Genomic DNA, 18,944 nt, shown 5'->3' with positions numbered 1-18,944 from the left:
AATGGTGAGAGAGATGGATGTAGAGAGAGATGCAGATGTGAAGAAGAAAGGTGAGAGAGAGAGATGCATATGTGAAGAAGAATGGTGAGAGAGATGGATGTAGAGAGATGCAGATGTGAAGAAGAAAGGTGAAGAATAATGGATGAGAGAAGGTGATGGATGTAGAGAGAGATGCAGATGTGAAGAATGGTGAAGAATGGATGTAGAGAGAGATGCAGATGTGAAGAAGAAAGGTGAGAGAGAGAGATGCATATGTGAAGAAGAATGGTGAGAGAGATGGATGTAGAGAGATGCAGATGTGAAGAAGAAAGGTGAGAGAGATGGATGTAGAGAGAGATGCAGATGTGAAGAAGAATGGTGAGAGAGATGGATGTAGAGAGAGATGCAGATGTGAAGAAGAATGGTGAGAGAGATGGATGTAGAGAGAGATGCAGATGTGAAGAAGAACGGTGAGAGAGATGGATGTAAAGAGAGATGCAGATGTGAAGAAGAAAGGTGAGAGAGATGGATGTAGAGAGAGATGCAGATGTGAAGAAGAAAGGTGAGAGAGATGGATGTAGAGAGAGATGCAGATGTGAAGAAGAAAGGTGAGAGTGGATGGAGAGGAGGAGAAAAAGTGAGGATTCTCCAAAGCAAAATGGAGTAACTAATCTAAGCCTGTTCTGATAAAACCTTTTAGGCATTTAGACTCGGGGGATGCCTTGCTTGACCACACCCTCCTTCCTTGCTCCTGCCCTGCCTCTTCCACCAATGCATTTGTTTTTATAGACAGAAAAGAGCAGAAGCTCTGAGCTGTCTGATCAGGCCCATTGTCTATTGTCGTCAACCACAAACACTTGTCCTGTCTACCCTACCTGCACTCACCTGTTCTGTCTAGTCTGCCTTATTAATTACTGTTGTCATGTTCTCTTGCATAATTTAACAAGAGTGGCAATAGCAGGATACCCTTGGATTAACAATCAACATGTTTGGCACTAGATTACACCTATCTAAACATGCTTTACATTGTTTGCGAGATCAGACATAATATCACTATAATCCGAGTGTTAATTTTCAAAAGTTGCTTTCAATTCAGCGCATCTAATTTATAAACATTTCAACTGTATTAAATTATAACTTTTTTTAATTGCATAAAAAATGAACACCCATCTTTCTTCTCTTTCTGGTGATCTAAGTGTCTAGACGGTGCAATAAATCCCAGACGAGGATCAAATGGAAAAACAATAAATGTGTTCGAATACCCATACTAACATACAGCGTCGCCTGTCTACCGGGAGTTGATGCTGTTGCTATGCAACAACAAAAGACTAGCAAAACATTTTATGATTTCAGATGTGTTCATAAATTCAATCTGGAGTACCAGAGCATTGTCAGATTGTTCATTCGTAAATTCAATCTGGAGTACCAGAACATTGTCAGATTGTTCATTCGTAAATTCAATCTGGAGTACCAGAGCATTGTCAGATTGTTCATTCGTAAATTCAATCTGGAGTACCAGAGCATTGTCAGATTGTTCATTCGTAAATTCAATCTGGAGTACCAGAGCATTGTCAGATTGTTCATTCGTAAATTCAGAGCGTTTCGCTCTAGGACACTCTGGCCGAGGAGGAGGGTTGATCCGAGCGTTCTGGCCTCAACGGCAGTCAGGCACCCGGGCTAACTGGCTAACTATTTCCAGACACAAATGAGAGAATAACTCACTAACGCCATTTACTCTCCCAATCAGAGCTGGTTAGGAAGTGTTCATGTTATCCAGAGCGTTGGTGACTAACTGTGCTGCTGGCAGCAATTGAATTACTCTTTTTTTGCCAATGTTTAGTAACCCCGGCCATAAATTCAACGGGTGTTGTGCCTTCGTAAATCCATCAGTTATTCTGCGCTCTGGTACTCAGACGAGAGGGCTCTGAAATCTGAGTAGATGGGCAGAATTAACCATGTCTATTGAGAACTCACAACCACTACACCACTTAGCTAAGAATGACGTGAATAATCAAATCAATTAACATGGGGTAGTTAGTTAGATAGCATATAGTTAATATACTGCCTGGCAAGTTCCATGTATTAGTAGCCAACTAATGTTAGGATGGTAACTAACTAACATACCGGTACATATTGTAATGCATTACAGTAAAATGAAAGCAATTAATCCATCGAGATTTAAGTGACAAGGGGATTTTTTCACCCCTCAAACACAGGAAATAGATGGCTGAAAAAAACAGATCTTCAGCTGGTTCAGGTCATTTGTTACATTTAGCAGACCCCCTTACACACTCTCCATCTCCCCCTCCTCTCCCCCAGGCTGTATGTCCAGCGATGGCTTCTGCAGGTACCTGATGTCAGATGAGAATGCCCCGGTGTTCCTGGACTGTCTGGAGCTGTACCAGGACATGGAACAGCCGCTGGCCCACTACTTCATCGCCTCCTCCCACAACACCTACCTGACCGGGAGGCAGTTTGGGGGAAAGTCCTCTGTGGAGATGTACAGACAGGTTCTGCTCTCCGGCTGCAGGTAGGTGTGTGTGTGGGGGGGGGGTTATATACAGTATGTAAACTGTTTTGTATGTGTATGATGTCAGGTGTGTAGAACTGGACTGCTGGGATGGAAAAGGAGAAGACCAGGAGCCTATCATCACTCATGGCAAGGCCATGTGTACTGACATCCTCTTTAAGGTACACACACACACAACACTCTTTTACTCATTCAGATTTGTCTGATCATTCACACAACTTTTGTATAAATTACATATGGTAAGTCTACCCTCTTGTGTTCATAAATTGATACGGCATCTAATTGAGACCTACAGATCCATTTGAATTTACTGTTATTGATCAGACACAGATCAGAGACTTATAATAGCAAGTGATATATAATGGATTCAATGTGATATATAATGGATTCATAGCAAGTGATATATAATGGTTCTAACATCAATCCCCATGTTTTTGTTTACCCCCTCAAACAGGATGTGATCTCAGCCATCAGAGAAACAGCCTTTGTGACATCTGAGTATCCTGTGATCCTGTCATTTGAAAACCACTGCAGGTAGAATTTCTAGTGCTGAGCGATTAGTGCTTTTTGAGGTTGGTTTGGTTTCGGTTCGATTATTAAAAAATAATAACGGTTATTTGGGTTGAAGGCTGTAACAACACAGAATAAAACAAGTAATACATGTCCCATGATGGTAGACAAGCCCATTACTGCGTATCACCGATTAACCATCATTTATTCACATGACCTTACTTTAATGAAACATTTTAGTTGTGCATATTACATTAGTTTAATTTAATGACTTTGTTATTTCATTCCATGTCATCATCACATCTCTATGGAGCTTCTACCTATGCTGTCTGACAAAATCACTATTTTGTAGTTCAAAGTAAATTAAGGCATACATCTATGACTGTATATTCAGGTAAAGATACCTCATGAAGCGACAGCTTCTCTGTATATCCCGTGACCATTGTGCGTTCTTCAGTCTCTTCTAGATAAACATTGCGCATTGACTTCACAGAAAAAACGGAATTAAATGGGATTCAAATAATTGAACCGACATCAGCCAATTAGTTGTTTAAAAATGATTAACTGAAATGTCAGCTAATCACAGCACTAAGGATTTCACAATGATCCAGAATGTTTACAAAAATATTACACATGACAATATTATTTATTCCATTATGTCCGATTGAATTACATGTAACAGTGTAACTATTATGAATTTGTAATTTAATGACACTTATTTTTTGGGGGAAATGGAACTAACACTCACACTTTTCTTACAAGCACTGACTTTGCTGATAACTACAGTACCAGTCAAATGTTTGGACACGCCGACTAATTCCAGGGTTTTTCTTTATTTGTACTATTTTCTACATTGTAGAATAAGAGTGAAGACATCAAAACTATGGAATAACACAAATAATGGAATCATGTAGTAACCAAAAAGTGTTAAACAAATCAAAATAGATTTTATATTTGAGATTCTTCAAAGTAGCCACCCTTTGCCTTGATGACTGCTTTGCACACTCTTGGCATTCTCTCAACCAGCTTCATGACGTAGTCACCTGGAATGCATTTCAATTAACAGGTGTGCCTTCTTAAAAGTTCATTTGTGGAATTTCTTTCCTTCTTAATGCGTTTGAGCCAATCAGTTGTGTTGTGACAAGGTAGGGGTGGTATACAGAAAATAGCCCTATTTGGTAAAAGACCAAGTCCATATTATGGCAAGAACAGCTCAAATAAGCAGAGAGAAACAACAGTCCATCATTACTTTAAGACATGAAGGTCAGTCAATACGGAAAATGTCAAGAACTTTGAACGTTTCTTCAAGTGCAGTCGCAAAAACCATCAAGCACTATGATGAAACTGGCTCTCATGAGGACCACCACAGGAAAAGAATACCCAGTTACCTTTTCTGCAGAGGATAAGTTCATTAGAGTTCGGCAATTAACTGCACCTCAGATTGCACAAGTAACAGACACATCTCATCATCAACTGTTCAGAGGAGACTGTGCGAAATCAAGCCTTCATGGTCAAATTGCTGCAAAGAAACCACTACTAAAGGACACCAATAAGAAGAAGAGACTTGCTTGTGCCAACACCAGAAATGGACATGAGACCGGTGGAAATGTGTCCTTTGGTCTGGAGTCCATATTGGAGATTTTTGGTTCCAACCGTCGTGCCTTTGTGAGACGCGGTGTGGTGGAACGTATGATCTCCTCATGTGTATTTCCCACCGTAAAGCATGGAGGAGGAGGTGTTATGGTGTGGGGGTGCTTTGCTGGTGACATTGTCTGTGATTTATTTAGAATTCAAGGCACACTTAACCAGCTTGTCTACCAAAGCATTCTGCAGTGATACACCATCTCTTCTGGTTTTCGCTTAGTGGAATAATCATTTGTTTTTAAATAGGACAATGACCCAAAACAAACATCCAGGCTGTGTAAGGGCTATTTGACAAATTGAGATGGTTTAGGATGAGTCGGACCGCAGAGTGAAGGAAAAGCAGCCAACAAGTGCTCAGCATATGTGGGAACTCCTTTAAGACCGTTGGAAAAGTATTCCAGGTGAAGCTGGTTGAGAGAATGCCAAGAGTGTGGAACGCTGTCATCAAGGCAATATATTTTTACTTGTTTAACACTTTAGTCACTACATGATTCCATATCTGTTATTTTGTAGTTTTGATGTCTTCACTATTATTCTACAATGTAGAAAATAGTAAAAATAAAGAAAAACTCTTGAATGAGTAGGTGTGTCCAAACTTTTGACTGGTTTGATCCTGTGTGTTTCAGTAAACCCCAGCAGTACAAGATGGCTCGGTACTGTGAGGAGATCTTTGGAGACTACCTACTGAGGCATCCTCTCGAGGGATACACTGTGAGCCATCTACCTGCTACCACACTATACCTGTCTTTCTCCTTTCTACAGTGTCTATCTGTACCGTGTCTGATAGTTCATCATGGTTGAACATAACAAACAATATGTACAATACTGTAAATGTCTCCTTCCATTTTGTAAAAAAGGAATGTTTGTTGTTGTTGCCAGGTTGAAGCGGGTCGTCCCTTGCCTTCTCCCATCGACCTCAAACGCAAAATCCTCATCAAAAACAAACGCTTGAAACCTGAGGTGGAACAGAGTACGTATACAGTGACCGCCAACTTTATGCAAGAATGGTTTTATATCTGCAGTTACAGATGTTGCTACTGCTGGACTGTTCTCTCACTCTGTATGATGGCTTTGTTGACTACACTATGTTGACTTGTGTTGTTGTTGTTCTACAGAGCAGTTAGAGTCCTTTAAGAAGCACATGGAGGCTGGAGAGACCAACACACCAGCTATCTTACTGGGAGCAGAGACAGAGGAAGATGTGGAGAATGGTGAGCGTGTGTGTGTGTGTGTGTGTGTGTGTGTGTGAGTGTGCGCGTGTGTGTACACAAGGGTTCTTCTTTTCCTTCTTGTTCTGGTGTGTAGTCACTTTGGAGACTGAGATATTCACGCACTTTGTATCAGTTCACTAGAGGATGTGTGTGTCTTTGTGACCATGTGTGTGTGTTGGAAGGGTAACTGTGTGTGGTGGATGGTAACTGTGTGTGTTGGAGGGTAACTGTGTGTGTTGGATGGTAACTGTGTGTGTTGGAGGGTAACTGTGTGCGTTGGAGGGTAACTGTGTGTGGTGGATGGTAACCGTGTGTGTTGGAGGGTAACTGTGTGTGTTGGATGGTAACTGTGTGTGTTGGAGGGTAACTGTGTGCGTTGGAGGGTAACTGTGTGCGTTGGAGGGTAACTGTGTGCGTTGGAGGGTAACTGTGTGCGTTGGAGGGTAATTGTGTGCGTTGGAGGGTAACTGTGTGCGTTGGAGGGTAACTGTATGCGTTGGAGGGTAACTGTGTGCGTTGGAGGATAACTGTGTGCGTTGGAGGGTAACTGTATGCGTTGGAGGGTAACTGTGTGCGTTGGAGGGTAACTGTGTGCGTTGGAGGGTAACTGTGTGCGTTGGAGGGTAACTGTGTGTGTTGGAGGGTAACTGTGTGCGTTGGAGGTAACCGTGTGTGTTGGAGGGTAACTGTGTGTGTTGGATGGTAACTGTGTGTGTTGGAGGGTAACTGTGTGCGTTGGAGGGTAACTGTGTGCGTTGGAGGGTAACTGTGTGCGTTGGAGGGTAACTGTGTGCGTTGGATGGTAACTGTGTGCGTTGGAGGGTAACTGTGTGCGTTGGAGGGTAACTGTGTGCGTTGGAGGGTAACTGTGTGCGTTGGAGGGTAACTGTGTGCGTTGGAGGGTAACTGTGTGCGTTGGAGGGTAACTGTGTGCGTTGGAGGGTAACTGTGTGCGTTGGAGGGTAACTGTGTGCGTTGGAGGGTAACTGTGTGCGTTGGAGGGTAACTGTGTGCGTTGGAGGGTAACTGTGTGCGTTGGAGGGTAACTGTGTGCGTTGGAGGGTAACTGTGTGCGTTGGAGGGTAACTGTGTGCGTTGGAGGATAACTGTGTGCGTTGGAGGGTAAGAGGGTAACTGTGTGCGTTGGAGGGTAACTGTGTGCGTTGGAGGGTAACTGTGTGCGTTGGAGGGTAACTGTGTGCGTTGGAGGATAACTGTGTGCGTTGGAGGGTAACTGTGTGCGTTGGAGGGTAACTGTGTGCGTTGGAGGGTAACTGTGTGCGTTGGATGGTAACTGTGTGCGTTGGAGGGTAACTGTAACTGGAGGGTAACTGTGTGCGTTGGAGGTAACTGTGTGCGTTGGAGGGTAACTGTGTGCGTTGGAGGGTAACTGTGTGCGTTGGAGGGTAACTGTGTGCGTTGGAGGGTAACTGTGTGCGTTGGAGGTAACTGTGTGCGTTGGAGGATAACTGCGTTGGAGGGTAAGGTAACTGTGTGCGTTGGAGGGTAACTGTAACTGTGTGCGTTGGAGGGTAACTGTGTGCGTTGGAGGGTAACTGTGTGCGTTGGAGGGTAACTGTAACTGCGTTGGAGGGTAACTGTGTGCGTTGGAGGGTAACTGTGTGCGTTGGAGGGTAACTGTGTGCGTTGGAGGGTAACTGTGTGCGTTGGAGGGTAACTGTGTGCGTTGGAGGGTAACTGTGTGCGTTGGAGGGTAACTGTGTGCGTTGGAGGGTAACTGTATGCGTTGGAGGGTAACTGTGTGCGTTGGAGGGTAACTGTGTGCGTTGGAGGGTAACTGTGTGCGTTGGAGGGTAACTGTGTGCGTTGGAGGATAACTGTGTGCGTTGGAGGGTAACTGTGTGCGTTGGAGGGTAACTGTGTGCGTTGGAGGGTAACTGTGTGCGTTGGAGGGTAACTGTGTGCGTTGGAGGGTAACTGTGTGTGTAGCTCTAGGTGATTTGAAGGAGGTGAACCCTGACTTGAAGATCAGTACCTCAGAGGAGCCTAGTGAAGACAACAGCCTCAGCACCAGTGTCAGTGTGAAGAAAGAAGGAGAGGAGAGGGACAACAGCATCAAAAAGGTATACATTTTCTAAATGGAATTTGTGTTTTTAGGTAAGACTTAGGGCTTTATTTTAACAAACCTAAGTTGGACATGATTTGGAAAGGCCCATACATGTATATATAAGGTCCCACAGTTGACAGGGCATGTCAGAGTGAAAACCAAGCCATGAGGTCCAAGGAGTTGTCACTAGAACTCTGAGACAGGATTGTGTCGAGGCACAGATCTGGGGAAGGGTACAAAAAAATGGCTGCAGCATTGAAGATCCCCAAGAACACAGTGGCTTTCATCATTCTTAAATGGAAGATGTTTGGAACCATCAAGACTCTTCCTAAAGCTGGCCACCTGGCCAAACAGAGCAATTGGGGGAGAAGGGCCTTGTTCAGGGAGGTGACCAAGAACCCGATGGGAGAACCTTCCAGAAGGACAACCACCCCTGCAGCATTCCACCAATCAGGCCTTTATGGTAGAGTTCCCAGACAGCAGCCACTTCTCAGTAAAAGGCACATGACAGCCTGCTTGGAGTTTGCCAAAATGCACCTAAAGGCCTTGGACCGTGAGAAACAAGATTCTCTGGTCTGATGAAACCAAGATTGAACTCTTTGGCCTGAATACCAAATGTCACATCTGGAGGAAACATGGCACCATCCCAACGTGGTGGCAGCATCATGCTGTGGGAGGGACTGGGAGACTCGTCCGGATCGATGGATCGATGGAAAGATGAACGGAGTAAAGTACAGAGAGATCCTTGATGAAAACCTGCTCAGGGCCTCAGACCTTCCAACAGGTCAACGACCCTAAGCACACAGTCAACAATTGAATCCATTTTAGAATAAGTCTGTAACGTAACAATGTGGAAAAAGTCAAGGAGTCTGAATACTTTCCAAATGCACTGTAAACAGGTGAACTGCTGTTTCATCCAATCAGCATCCAGGACCCAAACTACCCCGTTTATAATGAACTATTGTTGTGTGTTCAGGTTGTGGAGGAGGATCCAACAGAGATGTCTGAGGCCACAGAAGCTACAGACACCACAGACATCTCAGAGGCTTCTGAGGATAACAACATCAAGAAGGTATGGGAGTTGGTTCAGCTGCTCTTTCTCTCTTTACTGGTCACAAACTATCCTTTTCTCTCCCTACTGTTGAGTGTGTAGCCTTTTCTCTAAGCTCTAGCCAGTGTAAAGCTCTTTCTCTGGTCATGTATATATTGATAATGAGAGTGTTCCTAACTGACTTGGATGTGCTATATAACTACTGTATCTCTGTGTGTATAGTGTGGAGACTGGAAGACAACAGAGATGTGTGAGTGTAAAACAACACTGTGTTTTCTGCTCCTGTGTAGACTGGCGAGACGACGGATGACGAGGAGGCTCTGATAGCCTCGTACACATACGTAGGAGCCACCACCAACATCCACCCCTACCTCTCTGCCATGGTCAACTACGCACAGCCAGTCAAGTTCCAGAGCTTCGATGTGGCAGAAGGTAACCTTCAACAGTAATGCTAAATGAACTGATTGAGTGAGTGTTTAGTTACGGTGATTTAAACTTCTAGAACTTGTACTGCAAAATGAAGCTGGTTCAGATGGTTTAGTTACTTGAGCTGTCATGGTGCAACATCAAAGTTGTGGGTTGTAATGGTACACTTCTAGATGTGTCAGTTACATTAGTCAGATGCGCTCTCTCTTCTCTCTTTTATTCTTTCTTTCTCTCTCTCTCTCTTCCTCTTTCTTATTCTCTCCCATTTTAACTCTACTGTCTCTTCTCTCCCCAGAGAGGAACATCCACCACAACATGTCATCATTTAATGAGTCAGTGGGTTTGGGTTATCTAAAGACCAACGCCATCGAGTTTGTCAAGTATCCTTTGGTCCAGTGTCAACACTCACACAGCATGTAAATGCACACAGACAACATAGACCTGATAAACACAGTAATTCCTGACCTGTGAAGTAGTCAAGATGAGTCCATAGTCCTTTATGTTACTATTCTTCTTAATGAATTACGGCATCAAAAGTGACTGACTCCCTAGATTTTCTAGACGGCAACAGAACCAATATCCATAGTGAGTCCCTTGGACCTTTTTATCCATGCCAAACTTAGTGCAAAACCACGCCCACGGGTAACCTAGCAACATTCAAAGCCGAGCTGATTGGTCAGAGTTCGGACGTTCCCTGTGACAAAGTAAATGTGTGTGAGAGAGGAAGAATGCTAGAGAGGGAATCCCCTCAGAGTTTGCTCATGCTCAATGAAAGGCAAGCAACAAGTGACTCTGTAGATAGCTAACATTACATGATTGTCAGTAATAGTGAATCCATGGAGCTAGCTTTGCCCATTCAGCTAGAGCTACTGTTGCTATGGAGCTTGCATAGTTGCCAACTAGCACAGATATCATGTCGCTAAGTATCTCAATAGTCCTTTTGAAAACACTTAGATAACCACACTGAGCTAACAGTAGACAACACACACTACTAGACAGCTTCAGCCCAATCGCTGTCGTAAGATACAGTTGAAGTCAGAAGTACACTCAGGTTGGAGTCATTAAAACTCGTTTTTCAACCACTCCACAAATTTCTTGTTAACAAACTATAGTTTTGGCAAGTCGGTTAGGACATCTACTTTGTACATGACACAAGTCATTTTTCCAACAATTGTTTACAGACATACAGTGCCTTGCGAAAGTATTCGGCCCCCTTGAACTTTGCGACCTTTTGCCACATTTCAGGCTTCAAACATAAAGATATAAAACTGTATTTTTTTTGAAGAATCAACAACAAGTGGGACACAATCATGAAGTGGAACGACATTTATTGGATATTTCAAACTTTTTTAACAAATCAAAAACTGAAAAATTGGGCGTGCAAAATTATTCAGCCCCTTTACTTTCAGTGCAGCAAACTCTCTCCAGAAGTTCAGTGAGGATCTCTGAATGATCCAATGTTGACCTAAATGACTAATGATGATAAATACAATCCACCTGTGTGTAATCAAGTCTCCGTATAAATGCACCTGCACTGTGATAGTTAAAAGCGCAGAGAGCATCATGAAGAACAAGGAACACACCAGGCAGGTCCAAGATACTGTTGTAACAACTGCACATGGGGACAAAGATCGTACTTTTTGGAGAAATGTCCTCTGGTCTGATGAAACAGAAATAGAACTGTTTGGCCATAATGACCATCGTTATGTTTTGAGGAAAAAGGGGGAGGCTTGCAAGCCAAAGAACACCATCCCACCCGTGAAGCACGGGGTGGCAGCATCATGTTGTGTGGGTGCTTTGTTGCAGGAGGGACTGGTGCACTTCACAAAATAGATGGCAACATGAGGGAGGAAAATTATGTGGATATATTGAAGCAACATCTCAAGACATCAGTCAGGAAGTTAAAGCTTGGTCGCAAATGGGTCTTTCAAATTGAAATTGACCCCAAGCATACTTCCAAAGTTGTGGCAAAATGGCTTAAGGACAACAAAGTCAAGGTATTGGAGTGGCCATCACAAAGCTCCGACCTCAATCTTATAGAACATTTGTGGGCAGAACTGAAAAAGTGTGTGCGAGCAAGGAGGCCAACAAACCGGTTACACCATCTCTGTCAGGCGGAATGGGCAAAAATTCACCCAACTTATTGTGGGAAGCTTGTGGAAGGCTACCCGAAACGTTTGCCCCTGAACAGGCAGTTAACCCACTGTTCCTAGGCCGTCATTGAAAATAAGAATTTGTTCTTAACTGACTTGCCTAGTTAAATGTAAAAATTTAAAAATAACTGACCTAAAACAGGGATTTTTTACTAGGATTAAATGTCAGGAATTGTGAAAAACTGATTTTAAATGTACAAGGTGTATGTAAACTTCCGACTTCAACTGTAGCAGTACACTTGATACAGGACCAGTCAAAAGTTTGGACACACCTACTCATTCAAGGGTTTTTCTTTATTATTATTGTATACATTGTAGAATAACTATGTGGATGTTGTAACCAAAAAAGTGGTAAACAATTCAAAATATATTTATATTTGAGATTCTTCAAAGTAGCCACCCTATGCCTTGATGAAAGCGTTGCACACTTTGCATTCTCTCAACCAGCTTCACCTGGAATGCTTTTTCAACAGTCTTGAAGGAGTTCCCACATATGCTGAGCACTTATTGGCTGCTTTTGCTTCACTCTGCGGTCCAACTCATCCCAAACTATCTCAACTGGTACTGTAATTCACAGATGACTCACCTCCAAAAACAATGCAACTATCCATGAAGTCGATGCTATTCATCTGGTCAGTCATGCTGACTGCAATCACTCACTAAAAAGCGACATAGTTTAATGCAACTTTATATTCAGATTTGGGAAAATACCAAAAAGGTATTGGTGGCAATGTTTTGTTTTGGTGGTGATTAGAGGTCGACCGATTATGATTTTTCAACACCGATACCGATTATTGGAGGACCAAAAAAAGCCGATACCGATTAATCGGATGGTTTTTATTTATTTATTTGTAATAATGACAATTACAACCATTCTGAATGAACACTTATTTTAACTTAATATAATACATAAATAAAATCAATTTAGCCTCAAGTAAATAATGAAACATGTTCAATTTGGTTTAAATAATGCAAAAACAAAGTGTTGGAGAAAGTAGAAGTGCAATATTTGCCATGTAAGAAAGCTAACGTTTAAGTTCCTTGCTCAGAACATGAGAACATATGAAAGCTGATGGTTCCTTTTAACATGAGTCTTCAATATTCCCAGGTAAGAAGTTTTAGGTTGTAGTTATTATAGGAATTATAGGACTATTTCCCTCTATACCATTTGGATTTCATTAACCTTTGACTATTGGATGTTCTTACAGGCACTTTAGTATTGCCAGTGTAACAGTATAGCTTCCGTCCCTCTCCTTGCTCCTCCCTGGGCTCGAACCAGCAACACAACGACAACAGCCACCATCGAAGCAGCGTTGCCCATGCAGAGCAAGGGGAACAACTACTAGAAGGCTCAGAGCGAGTGACGTTTGAAACGCTATTAGCGCGCTCTAACTAGCTAGTCATTTCACTTCGGTTACACCAGCCTCATCTCGGGAGTTGATAGGCTTGAAGTCATAAACGGCACAACGAATAGCTGCTGGCAAAACGCACGAAGGTGCTGTTTGAATGAATGTTTACGTGCCTGCTCAGTCAGATACTTAGATACTTGTATGCTTGTATGATAAGTCAGATTATATGCAACGCAGGACACGCTAGATAATATCTAGTAATATCATCAACCATGTGTAGTTAACTAGTGATTATGATTGATTGTTTTTTATAAGATAAGTTTAATGCTAGCTAGCAACTTACCTTGGTTTACTGCATTTGCGTAACAGGCAGTCTCCTTGTGGAGTGCAACGAGAGAGAGGAAGGTCGTTATTGCGTTGGACTTGTTTAACTGTAAGGTTGCAAGATTGGTTCCCCCGAGCTGACAAGGTGAACATCTGTCGTTCTGACCCTGAACGAGGCCGTTAACCCACCGTTCCTAGGCCGTCATTGAACATATGAATGTGTTCTTAACTGACTTGCCTAGTTAAATAAAGGTCAAAAAAAAAAAAGGGGCAAATCGGCGCCCAAAAATACAGATTTCCGATTGTTATGAAAACTTGAAATCGGCCCCAATTAATCGGCCATTCCGATTAATCGGTCGACCTCTAGTGGTGATTCTGTCTCTTGGGTTCTTCCTTCTCTCGTGCGCCTCTACTTCTCAAAAAGGAACAATTGAACTCTGAATGTTGCTAGGTTTCTAGTAGGTGCCGTTTTGCACCAAGTTTGGCGTGGATAAAAAGCACACCCCCTGGACCAGAATTTACCAAGTTGCAACAGTTGTAACTTTGCAGTTTTAGGTCACCCAGATATGAGCCCATGATAGGGCTAGACTCTGCTGGATACTAGATGTTGTTTGTTTACAGTATCCATCTGTGGAAAACTGCCCTAGTTCCTCTGGGAGAGATCGAAGTGCCCTTTGGAATGGGGAACACACACACATTCCAGTAGGAATGCAGGACACAAGCTGTTCCCTTCTAAAAATAGGTCTGCGGCCCGTTCGACTCGCTACACAAACACAGACAAACACACCACTGTTTCAACTTCCAGACCTCAGGTGCTGTACCATGTAATCCTACTGATCAAACATCATACCTACATACACCACACACATGCATGCATAGACACACACAACTTACACATGTATGTACACACGAACAAGCGCACACACACACACCCTTTCCCTCCCTCTGTCCCTGTGTTAAGTCCTGAATGTTGGCGTCCAGTTACAACAAGCGTCAGATGAGTCGGATCTACCCTAAAGGAGGCAGGGTGGACTCCAGTAATTACATGCCTCAGATCTTCTGGAACGCAGGCTGCCAGATGGTCTCCCTTAACTACCAGACCCCAGGTACTGTACTGTAACATGTTAATCAAACTGCACATACAGACTCATACATAGATTCACATGACACACACACCTCACGTAGCACTATACCACTGTTTCTCTGTAACTCTCCCGTCTGAGGGTTGAGGGATTGAACACACACACACGTGCAATTATAGATTCACATGCGACACACACACACACACACACATGGAAAGATTCACATGCGACACACACCACACACACATGGATAGATTCACATGCAACACACACCACACACACATATGGATGGATTCACATGCGACACACACATACACTAATAGATTCACATGCGACACACACATACACTAATAGATTCACATGTGACACACACATACACTAATAGATTCACATGCGACACACACATACACTAATAGATTCACATGCGACACACACATACACTAATAGATTCACATGCGACACACACATACACTAATAGATTCACATGCGACACACACATACACTAATAGATTCACATGTGACACACACATACACTAATAGATTCACATGCGACACACACACACACACTAATAGATTCACATGCGACACACACACACACTAATAGATTCACATGCGACACACACATACACTAATAGATTCACATGCGACACACACACAGACTAATAGATTCACGTGTGACACACACATACACTAATAGATTCACATGCGACACACACACACACTAATAGATTCACATGCGACACACACATACACTAATAGATTCACATGTGACACACACACTAATAGATTCACATGCGACACACACACACACTAATAGATTCACATGCGACACACACACACACTAATAGATTCACATGCGACACACACACACACACTAATAGATTCACATGCGACACACACACAGACTAATAGATTCACATGCGACACACACACACACTAATAGATTCACATGCGACACACACATACACTAATAGATTCACATGCGACACACATACACTAATAGATTCACATGCGACACACACATACACTAATAGATTCACATGCGACACACACACACACTAATAGATTCACATGCGACACACACACACACTAATAGATTCACATGCGACACACACACACTAATAGATTCACATGCGACACACACACACACTAATAGATTCACATGCGACACACACACACACTAATAGATTCACATGCGACACACACACACACTAATAGATTCACATGCGACACACACACACACTAATAGATTCACATGTGACACACACACACACTAATAGATTCACATGCGACACACACATACACTAATAGATTCACATGCGACACACACACACACTAATAGATTCACATGCGACACACACATACACTAATAGATTCACATGCGACACACACACACACTAATAGATTCACATGCGAGACACACACACACTAATAGATTCACATGCGACACACACACACACTAATAGATTCACATGCGACACACACACACACTAATAGATTCACATGCGACACACACACACACTAATAGATTCACATGCGACACACACACACACTAATAGATTCACATGTGACACACACACACACTAATAGATTCACATGCGACACACACATACACTAATAGATTCACATGCGACACACACATACACTAATAGATTCACATGTGACACACACACACACTAATAGATTCACATGCGACACACACACACACTAATAGATTCACATGCGACACACACACACACTAATAGATTCACATGCGACACACACACACACTAATAGATTCACATGCGACACACACATACACTAATAGATTCACATGCGACACACACACACTAATAGATTCACATGCGACACACACACACACTAATAGATTCACGTGTGACACACACATACACTAATAGATTCACATGCGACACACACACACACTAATAGATTCACATGCGACACACACATACACTAATAGATTCACATGTGACACACACACTAATAGATTCACATGCGACACACACACACACTAATAGATTCACATGCGACACACACACACACTAATAGATTCACATGCGACACACACATACACTAATAGATTCACATGCGACACACACACACTAATAGATTCACATAATAATAGATTCACATGCGACACACACACACACTAATAGATTCACATGCACACACTAATACACACACACACACTAATAGATTCACATGCGACACACACACACTAATAGATTCACATGCGACACACACATACACGATTCACACACACACACACACTAATAGATTCACATGCGACACACACACACACTAATAGATTCACATGCGACACACACACACACACTAATAGATTCACATGCGACACACACACACACTAATAGATTCACATGCGACACACACACACACTAATAGATTCACATGCGACACACACACACACACTAATAGATTCACATGCGACACACACACACACTAATAGATTCACATGCGACACACACACACACTAATAGATTCACATGCGACACACACACACACTAATAGATTCACATGCGACACACACACACACTAATAGATTCACATGCGACACACACACACACTAATAGATTCACATGCGACACACACACACACTAATAGATTCACATGTGACACACACACACACTAATAGATTCACATGCGACACACACATACACTAATAGATTCACATGCGACACACACATACACTAATAGATTCACATGCGACACACACACACACTAATAGATTCACATGCGACACACACACACACTAATAGATTCACATGCGACACACACACACACTAATAGATTCACATGCGACACACACACACACACTAATAGATTCACATGCGACACACACAGACTAATAGATTCACATGCGACACACACATACACTAATAGATTCACATGCGACACACACACAGACTAATAGATTCACATGCGACACACACACACACTAATAGATTCACATGCGACACACACACACACTAATAGATTCACATGCGACACACACACACACTAATAGATTCACATGCGACACACACACACACACTAATAGATTCACATGCGACACACACATACACTAATAGATTCACATGCGACACACACACACTAATAGATTCACATGCGACACACACACACACTAATAGATTCACGTGTGACACACACATACACTAATAGATTCACATGCGACACACACACACACTAATAGATTCACATGCGACACACACATACACTAATAGATTCACATGTGACACACACACTAATAGATTCACATGCGACACACACACACACTAATAGATTCACATGCGACACACACACACACTAATAGATTCACATGCGACACACACACACACTAATAGATTCACATGCGACACACACATACACTAATAGATTCACATGCGACACACACACACACTAATAGATTCACATGCGACACACACACACACTAATAGATTCACATGCGACACACACACACACTAATAGATTCACATGCGACACACACACACTAATAGATTCACATGCGACACACACACACACACTAATAGATTCACATGCGACACACACACACACTAATAGATTCACATGCGACACACACACACACACTAATAGATTCACATGCGACACACACACACACTAATAGATTCACATGCGACACACACACACACTAATAGATTCACATGCGACACACACACATACACTAATAGATTCACATGCGACACACACACACACTAATAGATTCACATGCGACACACACACACACTAATAGATTCACATGCGACACACACACACACTAATAGATTCACATGCGACACACACACACACTAATAGATTCACATGCGACACACACACACACTAATAGATTCACATGATTCGACACACACACACACTAATAGATTCACATGCGACACACACACACACTAATAGATTCACATGTGACACACACATACACTAATAGATTCACATGCGACACACACATACACTAATAGATTCACATGCGACACACACACACACTAATAGATTCACATGCGACACACACACACACTAATAGATTCACATGCGACACACACACACACTAATAGATTCACATGCGACACACACACACACACTAATAGATTCACATGCGACACACACAGACTAATAGATTCACATGCGACACACACATACACTAATAGATTCACATGCGACACACACACAGACTAATAGATTCACATGCGACACACACACACACTAATAGATTCACATGCGACACACACATACACTAATAGATTCACATGCGACACACACATACACTAATAGATTCACATGCGACACACACACACACTAATAGATTCACATGCGACACACACATACACTAATAGATTCACATGTGACACACACACACACTAATAGATTCACATGCGACACACACATACACTAATAGATTCACATGCGACACACACACACACTAATAGATTCACATGCGACACACACACACACTAATAGATTCACATGCGACACACACACACACTAATAGATTCACATGCGACACACACACACACTAATAGATTCACATGCGACACACACATACACTAATAGATTCACATGCGACACACATACAGACTACTTATTATTTGC

At 42.5% G+C, this 18,944-nt stretch overlaps 1 protein-coding gene across 3 annotated transcripts in view; it reads left to right on the top strand.

The window, feature by feature from the left end:
- The window catches only part of LOC115125070 (1-phosphatidylinositol 4,5-bisphosphate phosphodiesterase beta-4-like), a 78,694-nt gene that overhangs the window by 12,026 nt on the left and 47,724 nt on the right, over positions 1–18,944 (top strand). For all 3 annotated transcript variants that reach the window (XM_065026259.1, XM_065026260.1, XM_065026261.1), the window contains 11 exons: positions 2,299–2,509; positions 2,577–2,670; positions 2,964–3,043; positions 5,290–5,374; positions 5,543–5,633; positions 5,779–5,874; positions 7,825–7,958; positions 8,919–9,014; positions 9,284–9,425; positions 9,715–9,799; positions 14,227–14,351. In XM_065026259.1, the coding sequence (XP_064882331.1) occupies positions 2,299–2,509; positions 2,577–2,670; positions 2,964–3,043; positions 5,290–5,374; positions 5,543–5,633; positions 5,779–5,874; positions 7,825–7,958; positions 8,919–9,014; positions 9,284–9,425; positions 9,715–9,799; positions 14,227–14,351 (1,239 nt within the window). The remainder of the gene's footprint in view (positions 1–2,298; positions 2,510–2,576; positions 2,671–2,963; positions 3,044–5,289; positions 5,375–5,542; positions 5,634–5,778; positions 5,875–7,824; positions 7,959–8,918; positions 9,015–9,283; positions 9,426–9,714; positions 9,800–14,226; positions 14,352–18,944) is intronic.

This window comes from Oncorhynchus nerka, linkage group LG13, assembly GCF_034236695.1.
Source record: "Oncorhynchus nerka isolate Pitt River linkage group LG13, Oner_Uvic_2.0, whole genome shotgun sequence".
NCBI lineage: Eukaryota > Metazoa > Chordata > Actinopteri > Salmoniformes > Salmonidae > Oncorhynchus > Oncorhynchus nerka.
The sequence above is the reverse complement of the archived record's forward strand: the minus strand, read 5'-3'. Positions and strand labels throughout refer to the sequence as shown.